The sequence below is a fragment of the Lissotriton helveticus genome, chromosome 7, assembly GCF_964261635.1.
Source record: "Lissotriton helveticus chromosome 7, aLisHel1.1, whole genome shotgun sequence".
Classification (NCBI taxonomy): domain Eukaryota; kingdom Metazoa; phylum Chordata; class Amphibia; order Caudata; family Salamandridae; genus Lissotriton; species Lissotriton helveticus.
Genome location: NC_136068.1, coordinates 741628684 through 741650060, shown reverse-complemented (window position 1 = coordinate 741650060; position 21377 = coordinate 741628684). Strand labels below are relative to the sequence as shown.

Sequence of the window (21377 nt, the reverse complement as noted above, 5' to 3'; positions counted from 1 at the left end):
AGGGACATTGCGCAGTTATGGGGGTCTCATAGGGCTCCCTTGGTCTCTGGATGGGAAGACAACATGGAATGGTGCATGTTCAGAGAGAAAATTGTCTATATTTCCCGTGGCAGGCCCCAAAAGTGGGGTAGGATATGGAACCAGTGGAATGCATTCCGTGGGGACATCTGTGAACCCCCCTTCGTAGATCCCCCTGATACTCCTTGTTCCCCTTGACTGTGCACTCCGGCTCCCACATGTGCAGATTTATCGATATTTTCACCGGCTCTGGGCTCCCGTTCTGTCCCTCCCTCCCTTTCTTTTTCCTGTCCTGTACCATCTCCTGTCTCCCTTATTGTTTCCTGACCGCCTCCTCCTGCCACACACGAACCGACCATCATGATCGGAGTGCAACCTTGTTTCTTTTGTTGTTTGAATGTTATAAAATGAAACCGCTCGTATCCTGTCGTTTGGAACTTAACGATCTTCTTACCGTGGCTGCCGGACCCCTGGTTGTCGGCTGATGAGCTGTGTATTATGTTATACCTTGTGATGTTTTCCTGGCCGGCCCGTAGGGTTGTAGGCGAGAGTCTGTACTTCCATAATTTTGCTAATAAAGGTTTTTTCAAAAAAATAAAAAAATCAACAAAAAAAAATCCCCACAGAGGAGGTAATTCGGTTGAGAACAAATCCCCACCCCAATTTGCTTTAAAAGGTTTAAAACAGAAAACAAGTATGTAAAATAAGTGCATACAGAATTTGTAAAGTTATAATAAAAATTGACCAAATAGAAATAAAAAAGAACTTTAATGTGCACCGCTTGAAAGACAGGGTTCCAAGTGTCTAAGACCAAAACCTCTACAATAAGATTTAAATGGACCCAAATAGAGAGACCGCCCTTAGCTGTGTCCCGAACAGAAGATGTTGCAGGACAAGAATATCAGGCAAAACCAGTGCACGAAATAGGAGTAAAAGCCCAAATTTCCTGTAATGCAACAAAATCATATATAGCAATTAAACCAAGCCAGGCTTGATGTATTATCTTATCCTTAAGACCAGCAATGTCCTGCCCAGCAAAGGGAGTGGGCCCAAAAAATATACAGGCTCTGAGCAAAGTCCCTTCGACAGGACATCTTTCTTCTTAGAATTATCAACCAGAGGATATTCTCCCTGCGAAGGGGAAGAACCTTTTGAACACATATTCTCTGGACTGTAGCCCTTCGCCAAAACACTGTTACCTTCAGTTATGTCAGTGGGGGAAGGTGCTGAGAGGGCATCAGAAGGTCAATCAACATTAGATAAAACTTCTAATCGATTTGCTACTGCTACATCGAATTTATCCACGTTGAGAGAATGAACAATATGAGCAGGACCAAGGGGGCGGCGGTTCCATGGAGGTCTGATCACCGTAGTTGTAATACGGCGGTCGGACCACTGGTGTGGCGGTCCCTGGGGACTGGCACCGCACCTCCACCACGGGCTTGGAGGTCCTATGGGTCTCTGAGCTCTAATCATGCCCTAAGCAATTAGATTGTGCACTATGTTAGCTACTAAAATAGTTAGAAAAGACGAATGAAACTGCTTTCAACTCAAAAGTGGACTCCTATTTCACATAGGTAAACTGGTGGAAATTTATTTATCTGCATATTTTTGAAACATAAAACAGTTCAAAATCTTACTTTCTTGTGTTGCCATGGTCCAAGTACTGTTTGTCCCCATTGCATATTACACAACTAAATGTTGTGTTGGCTTTCCACTATATTTGTCTGCATGAATTCATGCTGTACATCACATACTTTGCAGAGTCTCTGGGTATTCTTACTATTCATCTTCATGTTTACCAGCCTAGCCATTTGAGCATGTTTCTAATTTTGTGTGAGGTAACACTACATTGGAGTTGTGAAGATGTTCACTATGGCGTCACTAGGGTTGGTGTCACCCGGTGCGGGAAACTCATGGTGTCACCCCCTCACAATTTACCGGATGGACCATCTCACCCTCTGCCTGCACTATGTCCCCTCTGCCTGCACCATCTCCCCTCCGCCTGCACCATCTCCCCTCCGCCTGCACTATCTCACCCCCTGCCTGCACTATCTCTCCCTTAGCCTGCACCATCTCACCATCTGCCTGCACCATCTCCCCTCTGCCTGCACCATCTCTCCTCTGCCTGCACCATCTCTCCCTTTGTCCGCACCATCTCCCCTCCGCCTGCACCATCTCTCCCTCTGCCTGCACCATCTCTCCCTCTGCCTGCACCATCTCACCCTCTGCCTGCACCATCCCTCCCCCTCTGCCTGCACCCCACCTCCCCCGCCTGCAGCTCTTTTAACCCTTTCCTCGTCCCCTTATCCACCCCCCCCATGATTTCCCCCTCACAGTTGTCGGCTCTTAACAAAGTGACTGAAATAAACTCATTAAATGTGCTTTGCATGCGTGCAGTGGCAGTAAAACAATATGAAACTGCTGCCTACGTTCTCACAGGCAGAACGGACAAGATTGCCCTTACAAGTTTTCAGTCTTGGCTCATTGGCAGTGGAGTGAATGTTAAAAACGAACATCACTTTGCCTGACGTGCAAAATATATTTGCATCCTCAACTTTCATATATATTAACATTTTTTCGTCAACATGGCAGTTATTTTGGGGACTTTTTCTTGTATATAAGATAATAAAGCAGACTTACAGAATGCTTTCTACACTAATCCTTAGCCAACACACCGACATGAACCACGTTGGTTCTGCGCTCCGCTTGAGTCAGGCTTCAGTGGGTTGTGGCACTTATGAAGCATTTATTTAGCAGAGAGAGAGTGCATTTTTTTGCCGAATAAAAGGCATGCTCTGTTGCGCTATAGTACATTTTTCCAAACAAATATTTCCTACTCATTCTACGCACATTCCCTTGCACGCAGATAACAAATGGTGCGTCATTCCGCCATTTAAATGCTCATTTATGCATTTCTAAGATGTCAAAAATGTGTTGCATTTTTAATAGGAGAGATGTGTTCATGAGTATGAACGCATGATTCGTGCGTGCGACACTGACAGCATACTTTTAAATAAACACAGAAGACACACTCGCCCTCACCTTCGAGCAGGGCTGTGTTACACATCGTAACCAGATGGTGTCACCCCATGTGAGGGTGACACCCGGTGCGGTCCGCACCCCCCGCACCCCCCTAGTGACGCCACTGGCAGAGCAGCTTCCGGAGACCCAATGGTGTCACTTTGAAAATTGGAGGAGCTGCTCTGTGCAGATTCCTCCTGGGCAGCAGCTCATCCTCTCAGCCACCTACAAGCACATCTTTTACAGCTCCTATCGGGCTGAAGGTGTGAGAATTGCTTGGGGGTGAGAGTTAAAACTGTGTGGATGCTAAAGTGCTGACAATGGGCTTCCCGCAGTGTCTCTGAATGGGCAACAACTGGGACAAGAGGAAGTGTCTCCCTCCCCTAGGCCTACCCATACCATCCCTGAGAGAACCAGGTAGGGGGGCCCTCCCGTGAGCCCAATAGCAAAGAGACACCTTTCTTTCAATTGAATCAGCAGGGGTACATGAGGATCTGTGGTGTGTTGCAATTGTGCGAGACCCCATACTGGAAGGCTGAGTGGGAGGCCCTGGGCAGTTGCCCACACTGCCCTTGCCTAGAGCCAGCCCTATCACTATGGTATAGTGATACATATTAGAAAAGCTTGATTAGAAATTTGGAAACATTTTCAATGTTTGCTGTACTTAAATATTATATTGACTAGTATTGTCTAGTTATTAATGATAGATAGTGGCACAATAATATTTTTAGTAACAAGTAATCAATGTTACTCTGGAGCCTAAAAATATGACTTAATTTTCCAAACTTTTCTCCCCACAGGAAATTGTGCTAAACATCCTCTTACGGGCGACTTTGAAGTTTGCTTTTTGCCTCCAGTTGTACTGACCTTTGAACTCCCAGCACATTACCCATCAGCCTCTGCTCCAGTGTTTCGGCTCAGTTGCAAATGGCTCACACCAGTCCAGGTTTGACTGAAAACATGTTTAATTTAAAATAATTTTCCAAACAATCAAACATAACGTCAAACACTAGAAATGTTGTTTGCTTGCTGCTTTTCGATGGGGGCTACTGAACGGGGGCTTCAAGGTATAGCCCTGTCTCCTGAAAGCCTGCACTTACTGCCCCTAGCCTCTCCCACCAACTGATAATTATATAACTTAGCAATGCTCATGACAAGACGACTTTGTAGTTTTCATGGACACTGGCAGTGTGCAGGCCAGCTTTCCCGACGTCTCCTGACTTGAGGAGATAGAAGAAGGAGGACATTGTGGATGCTGAGCCTGGAACACGGTCCATCCGTTTAAAAACACAGCCTGATGTAGGGGGATGTCTGGATTGCGCATGTGTGAGGGGCGTAATTCAAGTAGGATACTCAAAAACGCTCACAAGGCATTTTATTCAACAGACATATTACGGTTGCCTCAGGCAGCACGGTAAATCTGCTCAAATTAGCCTGCCAGGCTCACTGCCGTGCATCCTTGAGGCCAGTGAGGAGCCCCACATAGCAGCAAAGACAGGATCCCAGCCAACCACTGACCCAGTACTGATGGGACTGTGCTTCCAATCTATCAAGAAGCTGGGAGAGGGTTTGAGGTTGGCCTTTCCCTTTTTAGGTCTCGCCTGGCCAAAGCAGCACATGTGCTGCTCTCTCTATTGCGAGTACCTTTTGTAATCAATTCTGCCGAGGGCTTTCATGCACATGTCTGCATGGACAAACATGGCTGCTCTCGCCATTTGTCCATAGCAAACAGCATGCACGTGTCCGTAGGGACTGTGGACAGTCCAACGCCATTTTGTTGCCATAGCAACGAAAATGCCGCTTCGCATGTGGTTTTAATTACTGTGGGCTTCGAGCGATCGCTTTCACTTTCACGGCCGCTTGTCCTGAACAGGTGCTCAGAATTCTACTTCAGCTGTGGTGTGACATTTTCACTTTCAAACGCACGCATGCATTCACGCGCGCTCATTGCGCAGTTGTTATTTTGAATTAGTTCTGTTAAAAATTAACTTATTGGAGTACACTAACTTTTTTGTTTTTCAAGAGAATTAACGTGTTTGAATGGTCCAAGCAGCGTGCCAACTGCTCTTCATGTTTGTTTTGTTACTTTGCCTTTTAAAGCGCCACATGCAGTACCAACTGCTCCCGAGCGCTTAACTGAGCAAACACTGATGAGTGTCAATACGCCTGTCTTATCAAGTAAACTTTGATTGCAAGCTAGAATGTTCTTTCTTGACCCGCTTGAGATGATATTGAACGGATCGTATGGACGCTCGCAATGCCTACCAGGGCACCTGCGAGACAAAGCAATTGTGGAACAATAGAAAGTAGGCAGAGCACATAGTTAAACAGAGATATTTTTATGGCGCTCTACAAATACACAGTTAATGTTCCCCAGTTAAACAAGTGTTGTTGCCAGGATCTTGAACTTGTTTTGTTTCTGAATACGATCTTGAACTCCTTTTGTTTCTGAATACGATACTTTGTTCCTAGTTCCCAAGTCACCCCATATCATATTAAATACCCATCTAATCCCCTCGCTTTATGTCTGGCGGCAAATTGCATTCTGGGACTTGTAGTTCTGCTTGTCACTTGACGCACATCGGCTTATTAATCAGAGAATCGAAAGTGTTGGCTAAAAAGCCAGGATGGCTTGAAGTTGTCATTCACAACATGTGGCCTTTTGGCTGTTATGTGGCTGTTAGTCTGCAGACTCCTCTAACCGATATATTGTAAATGTTTTAGCCCTACCAAGTTTCCCAAGTGTAAGCATGCCATGTTGCTCCAGTCCAGTTATTTTCTTTGAATTCTAGGACTGGTAGTCTTGTTCAGCAGGAATACAAGTCCCAGAATTCAAAGGAAAAAAACCTGGACTTCATGGATCTTGTAAACTTGGCAGCTCTGATGTTTTACATTTGTTAAGCATAGCTGTCACGTTTCCAAGGCCTATTAGTGACTATCTAGACAGGTTCCGGATTTAATTTGAATTCTGGGCCTTGCTGTTCTGGTTTTATTCTTGGTTAACTAAGACCACAAGTCCCCGCATTCTAAGACAAGCATTGAAAATGAAATATGTCTCGCCTTTTATTAAGTTAAAGCCATTTGCTTTGCTATACAATACCATTATCAAAGCAAATGGCTTTATCTTAATCAAAGGCGAGACCTATTCCATTTTCAATGTTTGTTTAATTCTGGCCTGCTGCTATGTCTGTACCTCTTTGAGAATCATGGCTTGCTGATTCCAACTTCCAGTGCCAGATTCCTGCCTTGCTGGTGCCATAGAACAGCTGAGTTAGCAGCAAAGGAAGCAAAGCAAGTTAAAAAAATATAAAGCTTGCTTTCTCAGTACATATCTGATTGTTTGTGAGTGATTGAGGGTGTAAGAGGTTGAGTGTGTGTTATTGAGTTTGAGTGTGTCTTTGAGAGTGATAGTGAGTGAGAATCGGTGAGAGTTATGAAATAATGTATAGAGGTACAGCGAAAAGATACTCTTCTTGTGTGTCTGAGCAAAGCAGTGAATTCAGTAAAGGTATGGGGCTAGATGTGGGGTTGCAGCATAGTAGCTGTACACCGACAAGCTCTAAGAGAAGAAACTAAAATACCCCCTATTGACTTATCATAGCCATCTTAAACTCAGACGTTTTGGTTCAAGTCATGACTGAACCGTAACCTCCTCCCTGCCCCCGCAACAAAGCTGGATCATCTTGGTTTCTGTGAAACAACAGAACAAACTGAAGATAGCGTAACAATTAAAGAGAAAGCCTTGTCGTACAGTCTCAACAGGATATTGGCACGGTGAAAACACAGTGGTTGTCCTTTTTGTTTTCGATGGAGAGAAGTTTAAGTGAAACAAGGAACACTTGGATAAGGTATAAGTGCCGCATGTTGGCTGTATTTGATGTCTAGATTTGCACACCTACCAGTGGTGGTTGGGTGTTTAAGCCATATGAAGAGTTTGTGTGCGTGTTGGGTGTGGAAGGGAGGGAGTGACACAGTATTTTTTGGCTTTATCAGTTTTGTAGGAAACTGAGAAACAGTGAGTAAGGAAAGTAAGGTATACCAAGTGGCCTGTAACAAGGAGCAAGGGAACGTCATCTTTTCCAACATGGCCTCGAAGTGAAACCCAGAGGAATGGGAGGTGAGCATTCCAGTTGTGGACAGGAAGTGATCAGGCAGATGGTGGAGGCAAAGGTAGCTTAGGAGTAGGACAAGAGATAACATTGGAGTGTGAAGAGTGGAAAGGAGGAAGCTACAACCGACATTGTCGGGGTTGGAGAGGAGAAGGATTCTGGAGCAGAGAGATATGGAGTACCGGGACAGTGATCCAGCAGAGGGCACGGCAGAAGAAGACACAAAAGCAGGACACAAGGCACCGGACCATTCACCTCAAGAATCCAATGCGCTCATACCCAGCGGCAGCACTGCGGTCCCAAACTTCACAACCCAGAAGGAGGGTTGTGGCCTCAGGCAAGTGCTGCACTGAATTCTTATTGGGTTTTACAACAAAATCACACGAGCTACACCACTCTGGGAATCGGAACGTCTGGGTCGCCTCGGCACCTGTCCAGGGTTTGACAAGTGGGACCTTATCTGAATCTCAACGGTGAGAGACATGTTGGTCTTGGGGAGGTTGACTACCTTCACAGAACTCCAGCAAAAACATCAGCTTGCACCTACTGAAACATTCCGCTACCTACAAATAAGTCATGCCCTTAAATCAACACTCCCCAAGGATGACCCTATACCTGAGGCTTCACCGTTAGAAGACAGATTAATACTTGACCCCATGAATAAAAAAGCCATTTCACTCACATACAAAAAATGTTTGAATAACTGCCCTAACACCCCTGATATTCCTTAGGCACAATTGGGAAGCTGACTTAGGTGACCTAGAAGATGATGACTGGCGGAACGCTCTGACCTCTCCCAGGGAGGTCGCAATTCCTATGAGACTACGCCTGGTCCAACTGAAAATACTTCACCGCGTGTATCTAGACTCGGTAATCCTGGCCAAAATAGGTGGGAGAGATGACCCGATGTGCCTTAGACACTGTCATCAAATAGGGACCTTTTTCCATGTCATATGGGACTGTCCTGTGATACAGACATATTGGGATGGTGTTACCAAGCAAATGCAAAAGGCGGGAGGTAGGACTCTGAAGGCCACCCCACAGCGCTGTCTACTGAATATCTGGGAAGCCACTGACCTCAGACAAACGGAGACTACGTGGGCCTCACTGGGTTGCATCATAGCTAAACGGAATGTTGCGCAACGCTGGGGGGTGGGAACTGTCCTTGCCGTGCGCGACTGGGCAGCGTATATGGCCATAGCAATGATAGCTGAAAAAGACGTTTTTAAAAACAGGGGGTGCCCCAAAAAGTGAGATCGTAAATGGAGTGGGTGGAATAAGTACAGAGGTGACATTTGCCTATCTCCGACACTCGAACTGCGGCGTGACCGGCTCCAAATGGCAGACCTATCCGACATTGAAAATGTCAGTTTACATGGGGATGAGTACTGTTAATGTAAATGTGTATACCTGGTTACTGAAAGCTACATAGACGTGGCTGTAGTGCAAAGCCAAACTCTGATCGATGATTGTGTTCGACGCTGAAAATGTGATTCCGTGTGATGATATTTGATGCAATTTTGTAATACATCTTTCTTTATAACTTGACTCAGCTTCATCTGCTGTAATGCTGTTTTACGTTTGTGTTTGATTAATAAAATATTTATATAAAAAAAATGCTTCTCTCGCCATAAGAGAGTATTCCTATATCAAGGCAAACATATTTTTTTTTCCCCAAAAAGATTTGTTGACTGAGCCCTTCACCAAACAGCGAATTGCATTGACCGGAATGATCGTGGTAGCGGTTCCTAGGAATGCTTTATAAATGATCGCCAGCTTGGCAGTCATTTATAAATCTGGTGGTCGGTCCTCCCACCAAGGCAACAGAGTAATTTACTCCATCGCCCTAGTGTAACAACGGGCCATTCTCCAGGAAATAAATCAGACCCTAAGACATTAAAAACTTGAAATGCCAATTAATTGGGTGTATTCATGATTGTGAGTCCTTTCACATGGCCCATGTCATGTTTGGAATTTACAGCCGGTTCTCGTTACCTTGTGAACAGAACAATAGCTTCTCAGTACCCTCAGTACTTATAGGCTGGTCTGTGACCCTTCCCCTTGGACCCACAGTCTACTGGGCATAATCTTCAGACATGGCGCGGAAATTCTGAACATGAGGCATGTGCACGCATTTTGTCCTTAGAGCCCTTTCAGCATAACCTTTGGCAATGAACGGGGGCTCTTAGTTCGTGATGAGGCATTACACTGTTATCCCCATTACATGCTGGGCTCTCTTGGCACCTGTTAATGCTCTCCCTTATGTCCCCTATGTTGTTTTCAATTGCCTTCTGACACCAGACTGCAACCTTCTTGATAAAGCACATAGCAAGGCAGTCAACCATGCCTTGCATCTGACATCCTTTCCTAAAAACCTGCTGTACATCACCTGCATTAATATCCTCTGACTACTACACCTTTCAAGCCTGCTAGCCATACACTACAGCCATGACCAGCCAACCGTGTGCAAAACGCTGTGTGTGCTTCCAATTCCCTCTGTGTTCATTAGTCATGGCCTTAGCTATGCCCAGCTGTTTGTTGTGCAAGGTGTAGTTTTTGTCAAGGCCCTCCCTCCAGTAAAACAGCTTCAGTATCTGGACACAGATTGTTGACTTTCATCCAGTTTCTGTACCAGGCAGCTGCACCATCACAAACTGGACATGGTCATTTATTAAAGCCATGCCTAGCTGTTGGGTGGGCAATGTGTAGTCTTCATCCAGGCCCTGCCTCCACTAGAAAAACTTCAGTTGCTGGACATAGATTTGTGAATTTCAGACACATCCTGTACCCAGCAACTCTGCATCATTACAAACTGGGAATGGTCTTCAATCAAGCTTATAAGGAAATCCATTATGGAATTTCAATGGAAAACACAAATGTAGGATCCCTGTTTAACTTGCAGTGCCTTTGTCCTTTCAGCCTGCAGTTATACATAATCTCACATATCTTGTCTGTACAAATTGTTTTGCAGATGTGTCATTAATTACCAAGATTATAATCAATAAAAGTATTTCTTGTATGGTTGCAATTTTGACAGGATTTTGTCATCAGCTAAGCCCTGCATTGAGTTCATACTGGTAATAGTACTGTGCTTGGATAAGCAGTTGGGTCAGGAATATGGTTAAGGTTAGGGTTATGGTTATGGGGAAGGGAGAAAGAGTGTTCATGCCATTTGATCCTAAAAAGTTCACCAAATAGAAGAATGTGCAAACTGCCTGGGGTCCTCAAGATTAGTTTATAGTCTGTGTGTGTGCAGCAGTTAACCTTTTTTGCATGGGCAGAAGGAGTTTCCCTCTCCTCTAAGGGGAGTGTAGTGCAGTCATCTTTGGAAAAGTCATGCCTGACAGAAGGCCTGTCAGAATACTCAGATTCAAATCAAATTTAGAATTTTGCATAAATCACTGGGTTTAAGGTATTTTACCACCTCTATACCTCTGAATGTTTGACTCCTCTTTTTGGTAGTTATCTCAGCAACCTCTGAACGAATTTACACCAGAATAAAAAAGCATAGATTACACAGTGGCTGTTGATTTAATCCCATGGAGGGTCTTTTCCTAAGTGTCTCTATGAGATTACAAATCCAGAAATGTGTTTTTTCAAAACCCTGTTGACTTTGGCCCACCGTCCTTAGCATACTGCACAAAATTTTCCGCACTTTACTAAAAGTAACTTGTGTTTTTTTTTTAACATCTTCATGAAAATTGATGAAACCAGGCCAAACAAAGTTGTATTCAATTATGGATTTATTTTGTGGGGAATTTTCAGTTTTTTATTGGTAAATTATTGGGGTTAACACTTAGGGCCTGATTTAGATCTTGGTGTGGAGCTTACTTCATCACAACGGTGACGGATATCCTGTGCTCCGAACTATAAATCCCATGGGATATAATGGAATACGGTTTTACATGAGTGTTTTTTCGATTTGTAATGCTATAATTTATTGCAGACTCGATATCACTTCAGCCATGCCCTGCACCAAGTCTCTCCACCTATGAAACTCGCTAAGTATCTGCATGACCTTGAGTCATGGCCAGAACACAGACCCCAAACATAACTGTTCGCAATAGCCTTCAATGTTGGCAAATGGCTACCTTTTGCCACACTCTGCTCCTAATCCACCTGTTCTCAATACCCCTTAGTGTTTGCTTTGGTCATGCCTGGCACAGACTCACAACAGTTATGCTCTGCAAAAGAACCCCTCACATTGAGATTAAGATATGGGGACTTTGACAGTGATCAACAAGCCTTGGGTGCAAAGCATCCACTTTGGCCAACCCTTTGCTCAGTGCCTCGCTGAACAGCCTGTAGGACATGGCCTACCGATGGGGCTGGTGAGTTTGGGCTTCATAACTTGGATTTGCGTCATACCCTGTGCCCATCTCTGCACCAGAAACTGTGAGACCTAAGCTCCCTCGCCCACGACCCTGAAGGGCAAGGCCTTGGCTTTTCCCAGTGATCTCTGCTACCGTGAAATGGCTTTGGGCCATGCCCTGAGCTTGGTTACCCAGAACCTGCCTGGAACAGTTTTTGGCCAAGTTAAATTTCAAAGCTTAATCCAGCTTTCCATTTGTTCTAATAGTCCAAAGGAAAGAAGCACTGACAAGAAGCTGTAGAGAAAGTTGTCGAAGTATGCCTTTTATCTTTAGGAAAATGTTTACCGAATAAGCTCAAGGCCAATATGCAGATTCTATTAAGCATACTCACGTAAGTTAGAAAACATTATTATTACTGATGTAAAATTAGGCATAGAGGTAAAATGTCACCATGTAAAATTATGTGCAGTTTGGTCAGTGCAGTTTTGTTCGTGGGTTGGAGTTAAGTTGTGTTTCTTATGCTTTTTCTCATAGTGTTTACTAAATGAAAATTCACCAGCCTTACTGTGAAATTAGAACATTAGTTTAATCAGAATAAGGCAATTTCTTCATTTCGTGTATTTCCGTTCAGTTCCTGCTGAGTTATTTGCATTCCAAAATGTTGTTGGGTGGGCTGCAAAGGTTTTATCTGAGAAAGACTTTAATATATCGTGCATTTTCTCTAATGGTCCAATGGAAATTTGTGGTCATACATCCAAGTCACCAGACCCCAGCTCTCTTGATTGGCTAGCTGCAACTGAAAGTATTTGTTGTGGTGCCCATTACAGGATGCCCATCAGTGAAGCTTGCATAGGCCAAGCAGAAGCCCAACACCTGCGCTTAATGTCTAGGAAGCAAGATCGAAAGCAGAGCATTGGGATTTATGTTCATAAGAGAGACTGGCATAGAGCCTAGCTTCAATCCTTCCGTCCCCCACACATCTCCGAGCATGGGCGAAGACTATGCTTGGGGATATCTCCAAACAGGGGCTGGATATAGGTCCTGGCCAAAGGTCTGGATTTTCACCAGGTCCACACTGGGGGCCACCAAAGACTATGTGCAGTGGGTTATGTTAGCGAAGGGAGAGAGGATAAAGATGCGGTGATATGCAATAACAACAAATAGCAACACGTCATCAGTAAATAACAAGACATACACCAGCGAACTAGCAATTAATGGTCCAATGTGATATAATCAATGATGTCAATGGTGAGGTGATTTCATCAAAGAATCATGTCATTTGTGACCTCATGTATGAGGTCACGAGCAGTGCTCTGGGTGCTGCCTGCATGCCTAGATCTAAGTGACCCAATCACTTTTCCTAAAGGTTGTTGATAGATTTGGGCCAAGTGCATTTTGTGAGTCCAGCTTTTGTTTGTATCAGACAGTTTTTGTGCAAGATATCTCTCACGTGTCCTACTTCTCTACCTTAATGTTTTGTAAAGTATATTTTGCTATTTTCAACTGACTGTCTACTTTTCCATTTAGGGATAATGAAGTTTTCTTTGACCTAGGCTCCCTGAACCAAGTTTATGAAGCAGCATTTCTGTTGGCACAGTTTCCTGTGTATTACACAAATGATTCTTCCATGTAGCAATTTCTTTTTAGCTTAAGTCATTCCTCGTATGTAATGGGAAGAAAAACATATTTCAGTGTCTACTGAAGGCTTTCTGCTGCTGTTGGCAGTGATTTTTAAATGACCATCTATAGTATCTATTCTGATGTCTGTTCAGGTAACTGATGTTAGATTCATCTATTGGCTAGGTAAGTGGAAGATTCCATAGTTGTTAGTCAGCGTAGAAAGTAATATTTGTATTCAGCTGTACCATATCAACGGAAGACATGTAGACAACAGTACGTACTTCAAATTTGTGTAACTGTGATCGTCACTCCTTGCCCCCACCTGCTTTCACTACCTCATCTATAGATTTCTATAAATGGGAGCAGACGTATCACGAATTCTGCTACCTCATCTTTGTTCATAAAAGGTGCCATTGAAGATGAAGACATTGTTGCTGAGGCAAATGGTATCTTTGTAATGGTCATCAGACCATGCAGGTCTATCAGTCTCATGGAAAATTGACAAGCTTTAATTCTCTGTTTGTGTTTGAAGACACCATATATGTCTGTGCCTAAAATGGCAGTCCCAGACAGGAAAGCCTAGTTGATGGCTCCCCACCGTAAATAGGTCTGTGAGACTGCCATTAGGACCAGGAGGCTAAGTGATGGATGGTCCACTTGGTTCAGGGTTTCCGCTGGCAACGGCAGCTCTGCCAGTGAAAACCCTGCACTTCACTCACCTCTACGTGAAGCAGACGAATAGCGTGTGTGGCGTGGTGGGAGGTCCTCCACTTTATGGTGAGGCGTCTGGTCTGCTAACCTGGAAATGACCCCTGTAAGACCTGAGGACACACTTGGACCACAATGCTGAGTCAAGGTCTGCAAGCCTCCATGTTCTGTATGTACTGACAGATCTGATTATTATGCGGATTCATAGCTACCACATTGTTCACCAACAAATGAAACAACTATTCTATTTATAGATGTAAATGTGTTTGAAATCGATATCAGAAAGAGGTTATTTGTAATAATTCAATTTTTCATGAGCAAATCCTTTGCAGTGCTAGAAGTGGTTGAATCAGGTGCGATATTTGTTATAAACAACAAATGTTTCTGCATCTTCTTTAGCTCTCATCTCTTTGCAAGCAGTTGGACAGTTTGTGGGAGGAGAAGAAAGGCTCTGTCATTTTATTTACTTGGATGAGGTTTTTAAAAGAAGAGACTCTAAAGCACCTGAAAATCACATCTCCCTATGAAGTCACAGTGTACGGTGAAGGGATGTACAGTCAGAGACATGACACCCAACTGAAAGAAGAGTCGGATATATTGGTATCTGAATCAATGGCTACATGCAACTTCCTTGATGAGAGAGCTGTGCAGGAGGCAGAGTCACTGGACAGTCTGATAAGGGACATATTGGACTTTGATCAGCTTCAACAGCTGAGGAGCTTCCAGAGCAAAGCATACACATGCAATATCTGCCTTTCCGAAAAGCTGGGCACCGACTGCACACAGTTCAAGGTGTGCCAACATGTCTACTGTAAAGACTGTCTCAAGGGGTACTTCGAAGTTCAAATCACAGAAGGCCTGGTGCACCTGCTCAGCTGTCCAGAACCCATGTGTGACTCCATTTCTACTCCATCTCAGGTAACTGTACCCTTTTCTGTCTGCGTATTACTATTTTATTGTTATATCTCATGTACAAGTCTTGTTTTTCTAATTGTATTTGATTGGACTCATAAGTGATGGTAAATGTTCTAAGCTCCACCTCCTCATGAAAAAAACGGAATCTGAAATAAAACCTTTCTGTAAACATTTCTTAACCATATCCACATTGTTTGTGTTCAGATTGTAGAGGTCCCCAACGAAATTACAATAACATGCGGTGTCCATTCATCTGAAGGACATTCCCCAGACCACTATAAAATTAAAACGTTGCTTGCAAACGCCATTTTCAGAGAACACATTTATTCAAGATGGAGTTTGCCCTTGAGCTACACTTTCAGCTCTTTCACCAAATTTACAAAAGCTAACGCCCCAATTAGTATTAACCACCTCTCTTTTTTTAATCCCCCCGCTTGGATCCATTCATTTTGTTTTTGCTCACCCCTTTCGTTTCCGCTCACCTGTGTGTCCCTAGTTTCTTCATATCACCTCCTCTGACTCCATAGCATGACTAGGATGTTCTTCATAAGATGATACCACACCTGGATGGAATATCCTTCCATTTTCTGTGTTAGTAAAGGTTATGTAGTAGCGTCTTGAGTCTTGATAATCTTTTACCCATATATTTAACGGGGCAACAATTGTCTTACTGCAGGTCAAGGAGCTGGTCGGAGAAGAGTTGTTTTGGCGCTATGACCGCCTTCTTCTGCAGTCCAGCTTAAACTCAATGGCAGATGTGGTTTACTGCCCCCGGCTGAACTGCCAGACTCCAGTGATGAAGGAACCAGGAGGTACCATGGGAATTTGCTCCAACTGCCGCTATGCCTTTTGTGACCTTTGCAGAATGACCTACCATGGCGTCACACCCTGCGCACAACCTGAAGGTGAGTTTATTACTATGTCAAACCAGGTTACTAATGAAGATCATCGGCCATTTTGTTTGTTTGGATTTCACTTCATTGAATCCCTTTTAAAAAGAGATATGTCCCCTTTCCAGTGACTACCTGTTGTTTCTCTCAAATGGCTTCTTAAAATAAGCACTGACAAAGCCAATAGGTCTCGGCAACCCGAGATGTGGCGCTGAGTGAAGTTGTGTATAGTGGAATTATGTGGCACGGTGTGCAGTGAAATTATGTGGGCAGCAATTATGTGGGATTCAGTGTAGTGAAATTAGGTAGGGTGGGATTAGGTGCCATGGAGGGTAATTATACAGAGTGGTATTGTGTATTTTGGAGTGGCATGTAGTGGAGTGGAGTAATGTGTTGAATTATATGGCATGATGCAGATTCATGTGAATGGATTTGATGTATGTGGTGTGTAGTGAATGACATGTTGTGGGTTGGAATTATGTGGTTTGGAGTAGAATCGTGGTGTGGAATGAAATTGTGTGGAGGTGAATTTCAGGGTGTGGAATTGTATGGCAAGTGAAATTATGTTGAGTGGAATTATGTGGCATGGTGTGAAATGTATTTGTGTGGAGTTTTGCTGTGTGAAGGAGATTTATGAGGAGGAGAATTATCTGGTATGGAGTGGAGTTGAATTATGTAGTGTGTGGTATGCGGAGTTGAATTATGTTGCATGATGTGGAATTGTGTGGTGTGGAATTGTGGGGCATAGAGCGGAGTGAATTATGTGCTTTGAAGCTGAGTGGATATTTGTGGAGTGTTATTATGTGGCATGAAGTGTGATTATATAGGTCGGAGTGAAATTATGCATAGTGGAATACTCTGGAGTTTAATTGTTTTGCATGGAGTGTAATTATGTGGTGTGGAACAATTGTTTTGCATGGAGTGTAATTATGAGGTGTGGACTGGAATTATGTGACATGGAGTGGAAATATGTGGAGTTGAATTTGTTGGATTGTAATTACGTGGCATGTACTGGAATAATGTGGAGTTGAATTGTGGAGTGTGGAATTTTGAGAAGTTGAAATGTGTTGTGTGTAGTGGAATTATGCGGTGTGGATTTGTGTGTTGTGGAATTGCATTTCATTTAATTTTGTGGCGTTCTGTTGAAATATGTGGAGTTAAAGCTTGACTTCATGGCCCAACTAAGTGTGGGGCACAGTCTACATCGGTTGGCTATATTATCTAGTGATCTCTGCAGGGCTTAGATTGATGCAGGCAGCATATCTGCTACAGGGCTGAGGGAGCCACCTTCATGGGTGGTGATACAATGTTGTTTCTCTTTTCTGTCCGCTCACCCCTGAAATTGGCTAAAACAGTGTAAATGACATCCAGTAGTTGTTCTGACTACCCTGCAAGCACTGGAGTCTTGAGATGACTCCTGCTTCGGGCGGTTTGATTTACCACTGCTTTGAAATTTCAACACAGGCTCTGCTGGGGGGCTAGGTCATGGTGATTAAAGGAGGCTCGTTGAGTCATCTGTATGTACTAAGTGAGCCAGTGACGTTTCTACAGCTCTTCTATCTGGTAGCATGTTTATTTTAAACGTGCATTGGCATGAGGGGCAAAAAGAAAGTTTTTCTATAGCTCCTGCTATACCATGGCAGCAGCAGCTTATCTGCAATGATGTCCTTTATATTATGAACATCTGCAGCCATTACAATAAGAAACTAAGGTTGTCTTTGGTTCCCTGTCCAGAAACGACAGGAGGGTGGACGTGTGGGGAGATAAAGAAACATGAGCTAGGGCAACAAATGAGATGGGGATGTTGTGTGTCGATTTAGATACCGTATATAGGTTTCTCGACTAATGCCCTTTATATAGGCACAATTTGCGTTGCCCGTATTTAGGCATAGATATCATACCCCTATTTAAGCATTATCCATGCTAACCAAATACAGGCATGGCCACCTACATCCGTCCATCCACGTCACAACGAGTTCTTGGAAAACCAGACTCTTAAGCCTTTAGGACTTCTCCTTGCTTGGATTATTGATTTCTCCAATAACTCATTAACCCTTTAGGTGCTGCCGTCGGCCAACGGTCGTCACGGGCACTACCTCCCCAGTGCTGCGTGCGACCGCTGGACGTCCAGTTCAGCACTGGATAATGGACAGCGCAGCACTGGGGAGGTTTGTTTACTAGCTCCTAAGGTGTTAATTATGCATGAACATCTGTTCCTTAGGGGTTCATTCATGACGTTCCTCTGCCCGACTTTTACGTCAATACTGGCGTTCCTTAACACCTTCAAGGTATAAATATACATTCACTTGCCATGGCGAACCACGGTTCGGCTGCATACTTGCAAGGCTCGTCACAGCAAGTTCGGAAGGAAGTCGAATCCCCGCCTGACGCACTGACCAGACACTGTCATCCTCCTTGCAGAGAATCCAGCTCCAGTGTTTCTGACTCCCCTTGCGGGGTGTTAGAGATCGAGACCCGGAAAGAGATGCCAACTTCTCTCATTCTAAGGTATGGAGCGGACTAGAACCTAGAGAGACTTTTGGCAAATCTTGGCAACGGCAATCTAAACTATAGCCCAACTAGACTATAGAAAAACAGCACCTACTTCTTACTACACTTAGGCTAGGTACACTGGGGTAGAACTAGCTAGAAGCACCAGATGAATATTCACATTTTAGCCTGTGTTATTTATGTATGTATTTTTATGAATATATGTCATAGCTACAAACCATGCTATTGCAGTATTATTTTATCTTACTGCTAACGCTGTACGTATTATACTTCTCATTCTGTCATACAATTGTAGCAGTTCATATCTCTTGCACGAGAAATAAGGCTGTTCAATAAACCCTTTTTATTGAAACGCCCGTCTATCTATTTCTGTGTAAACTCTGTAGAGACAAAGCATGCACGATTGACTGAGTGAAACTGTTCTGAGACTGTTCTGTTTCTAAGGGAAACAAAGTTGTCATGTTTATGCGGTTGTCAGAAACTAATCCCATCTTGTTTATTCGAGAAGTTTCTAGTGACCTCTGAGTTAGCTGGCACCCACAAGTAATTAAGTTTAATGTACTCGATAGAGACATACTGACCTCAGTCCTATGTCAAAACTATACTGTATATTATTCCAATGCACAGAGTCTATCAGGGATATAGGAACGACACAACAGGGAATAACAAAAGACATACATTTCAGCACAATCTACAGACGGAAAGTAGCAAAAAGGATGGGGTAGGTGGGAGGAGATGGAGGGGGTGAAAACACAAGGTCTCTTGTGGAATGCTCAGAAGACAAAGAAAAAAAGTAGCTCCTAAAACACCAGAAATGGATGGGTGCAAGTACTTGGTCCATGATCTAGGGGTGGGGCAAACTCAAGAAGAAGCATGATGTATGCATGCTATGGACAAACGGGAACGAAGAATAGGAGAACAACATTGGAGCAAACAAATGAGAATCCTATTGCTGGACTGAAGCCCACTGATTGTCAACAAAATGTCTTAAAAGGAGACAGCGAGCCGAGACCTACAAATAAAATATGAATGCTGATTCATGTCATGGATACCGTCATTTATTGTACATTCAAATAGCTCAGAATGCTTCAGCATAACCTATCTTCCCCTGGAGCTAGCCTTTAAGAAGAGTTTGTGACAGAGACTTTCAGGCTGATAATGTTGACACGAACTGCTATAAAACATGTTAATTTGATAGTAGAGGCATCGTCCAACAAAGTAAGCGTGGTGCAATTTTGCCTGTATGGCACCACTAAAATAGACTCTGCTTGTATACAGGTCAATCAAACCTGATGTCTCCTAGATATCAGCTATGACAATAAAACGCAGATATAATGGGCAAGTGATGGTTCCTTGGCTCCATCTTTACTATTTACAGGAAGGAAGACTTTTATTTTCACTGCAGTGGAGGAAAACTATTGAAATTACAGGTGAGGATGAACTACATGGCCACATTCACAGAAATCTAAATGAACTAGTTAATTTGGTAAATCTTATGTAATGTTTATTTCCAGCATTTTTGTTGAAATGGTAAATCTGAGAATAAATGTTAGGTGTCCTAGTTCTATTGCTAAACGGTACCCACAGGACGAAATCCAGTTCTGTTTGTTTGTCTACCCAACTGACTTCACCATCTTGTTAGTGGTTCTGTCAAAGTTTATATTTATAGCACTCTCAAGCCGGAAGGGTTCGAGACGCTCTCCAACCCTGCTACACCAGACATTTGACCCGACATGGCTACAAAGAACGCAACACTGCAAGTCACACTAATCCTTTGAAATATCGGATAAACCTGGGCATTTTACCCTTCCACTGACCTAGGATTTCTACCTTACTGTTGTACAGGCAGTCTCCTGGCCTTGAGACCGTTATATTGACACTTCTCGTTCTGTATCGGACGCATTACTGATCTAAGGATCACTGATCCTCTTCCCCTTGGCAAGACTTTGGCAAAAATTACTTATTGCCCTGAAAAAGCCCATGTTTGGGCAAAACGCGTCGGCTGTCTATATGATGCAAACCAAGCACATTTGAAATAACAAACTTAAGACCAAAACTTTGTCTCAGTTAAACCTAAGTTTTGGTCTTAAGTAAAACTTAAGACCAAAACTCTACGGATTGCGGCATTAAATACAAAATACCTTCACCACACCCCTTTTAGCAATACCAGCACAGAGGCCCAATAAAAACTTTTTTAGACCTCACGTGCTAGGTATTTTTTAACATTCGCGCATTAATTCACTCCTGACCCCACTACTCACTGATTATCCGATACCCTCACGCACCACACATAGGGGTCCATTAGGATGGCGGGCGTACTTAGTCCGCCCGCCATCATATCGGTCATTGGGACTGCCCGCCATAAGGGCGGGGGTCCCGTGGGCTGTATTAGGATGCGCCCTCCACTGTAGCGGGCGCATCCTGCATTTTTAGCATTGTGGCGGGCGGTGGTCTCAGCACCGCCTGCCACAATGCTAAAAATGCAAAAATGCATTTGCATTAACAAGTTAATGCAAATGCAGGGGGGTACCACAGGTACCCCCGTGTGCACACCCCACCTCTCCTTCACTCCGGGGGTCCGCAGGGGGCCCCCGTAGTGAAGACCGCATGCCTTTCCATGGAGGCATTGCCGCCACGGAAAGGTATCTGTTCTGGCCCATCCTAATATGGCTGGCAGTGTCTAATAGACACCGCCACCATATTAGACCTTTTTCGCCCCGGTCCCAAGGCGACCGGGGCGGAAAAGCGGCAGACGGTCTTTCCGTCCGCCGCGGTCCGCCCCGCCATACTAATATGGCGAGGGGGCATTTAGGTGAGGATGGCGGCGGATTGCCCCCGCCAGGCCGGTGGTGGCTACTGCCAGCTTGGCGGGGGCAATCCACCCGCCATCCTAATGGGCCCCATAGTATTTACATCAGTGCTCCCGTGTAGTCGCTGGTTAGTAGCACGCCGCATTCCGTAGAGGGATGCGAAGACCCCTATGATGAAGCATGACACCAAGGGCCCTTTTGGTGTGTGAGAGGTATTTAGAGAACACAGTGTGCTCCCCACCATTGTCGGGACCATACCAAAACTAAATTTTAACTGAGACAAAATCCTAACTTTATGTAATGTGGGATACTTGTAAAGCGCACTGTTACTCTACCCGAGTGTCCTGGCGCTGTAGACCGCTGGGGAACCCGTCCTGGTTTTCCCTGTGAGATGGTCCCTTTCTGGGTATCTCCAGGGTGAAACCAGGCATCCCCGGCATCTGTGGGGGGCCGTTGTAG

At 44.1% G+C, this 21377-nt stretch overlaps 2 protein-coding genes across 2 annotated transcripts in view; both read left to right on the top strand.

Annotated features, from left to right (window-relative positions):
• The window catches only part of LOC144769077 (E3 ubiquitin-protein ligase RNF14-like), a 112704-nt gene that overhangs the window by 34696 nt on the left and 56631 nt on the right, over positions 1-21377 (top strand). The window contains exons 3-5 of the mRNA XM_078653078.1: positions 3843-3988; positions 14192-14710; positions 15384-15612. Coding sequence (XP_078509204.1) covers positions 3843-3988; positions 14192-14710; positions 15384-15612 — 894 coding nt within the window. The remainder of the gene's footprint in view (positions 1-3842; positions 3989-14191; positions 14711-15383; positions 15613-21377) is intronic.
• Positions 1-21377, top strand: part of LOC144769076 (E3 ubiquitin-protein ligase RNF14-like) — a 506892-nt gene that overhangs the window by 428886 nt on the left and 56629 nt on the right. The gene's annotated exons all lie outside the window — the stretch shown is intronic.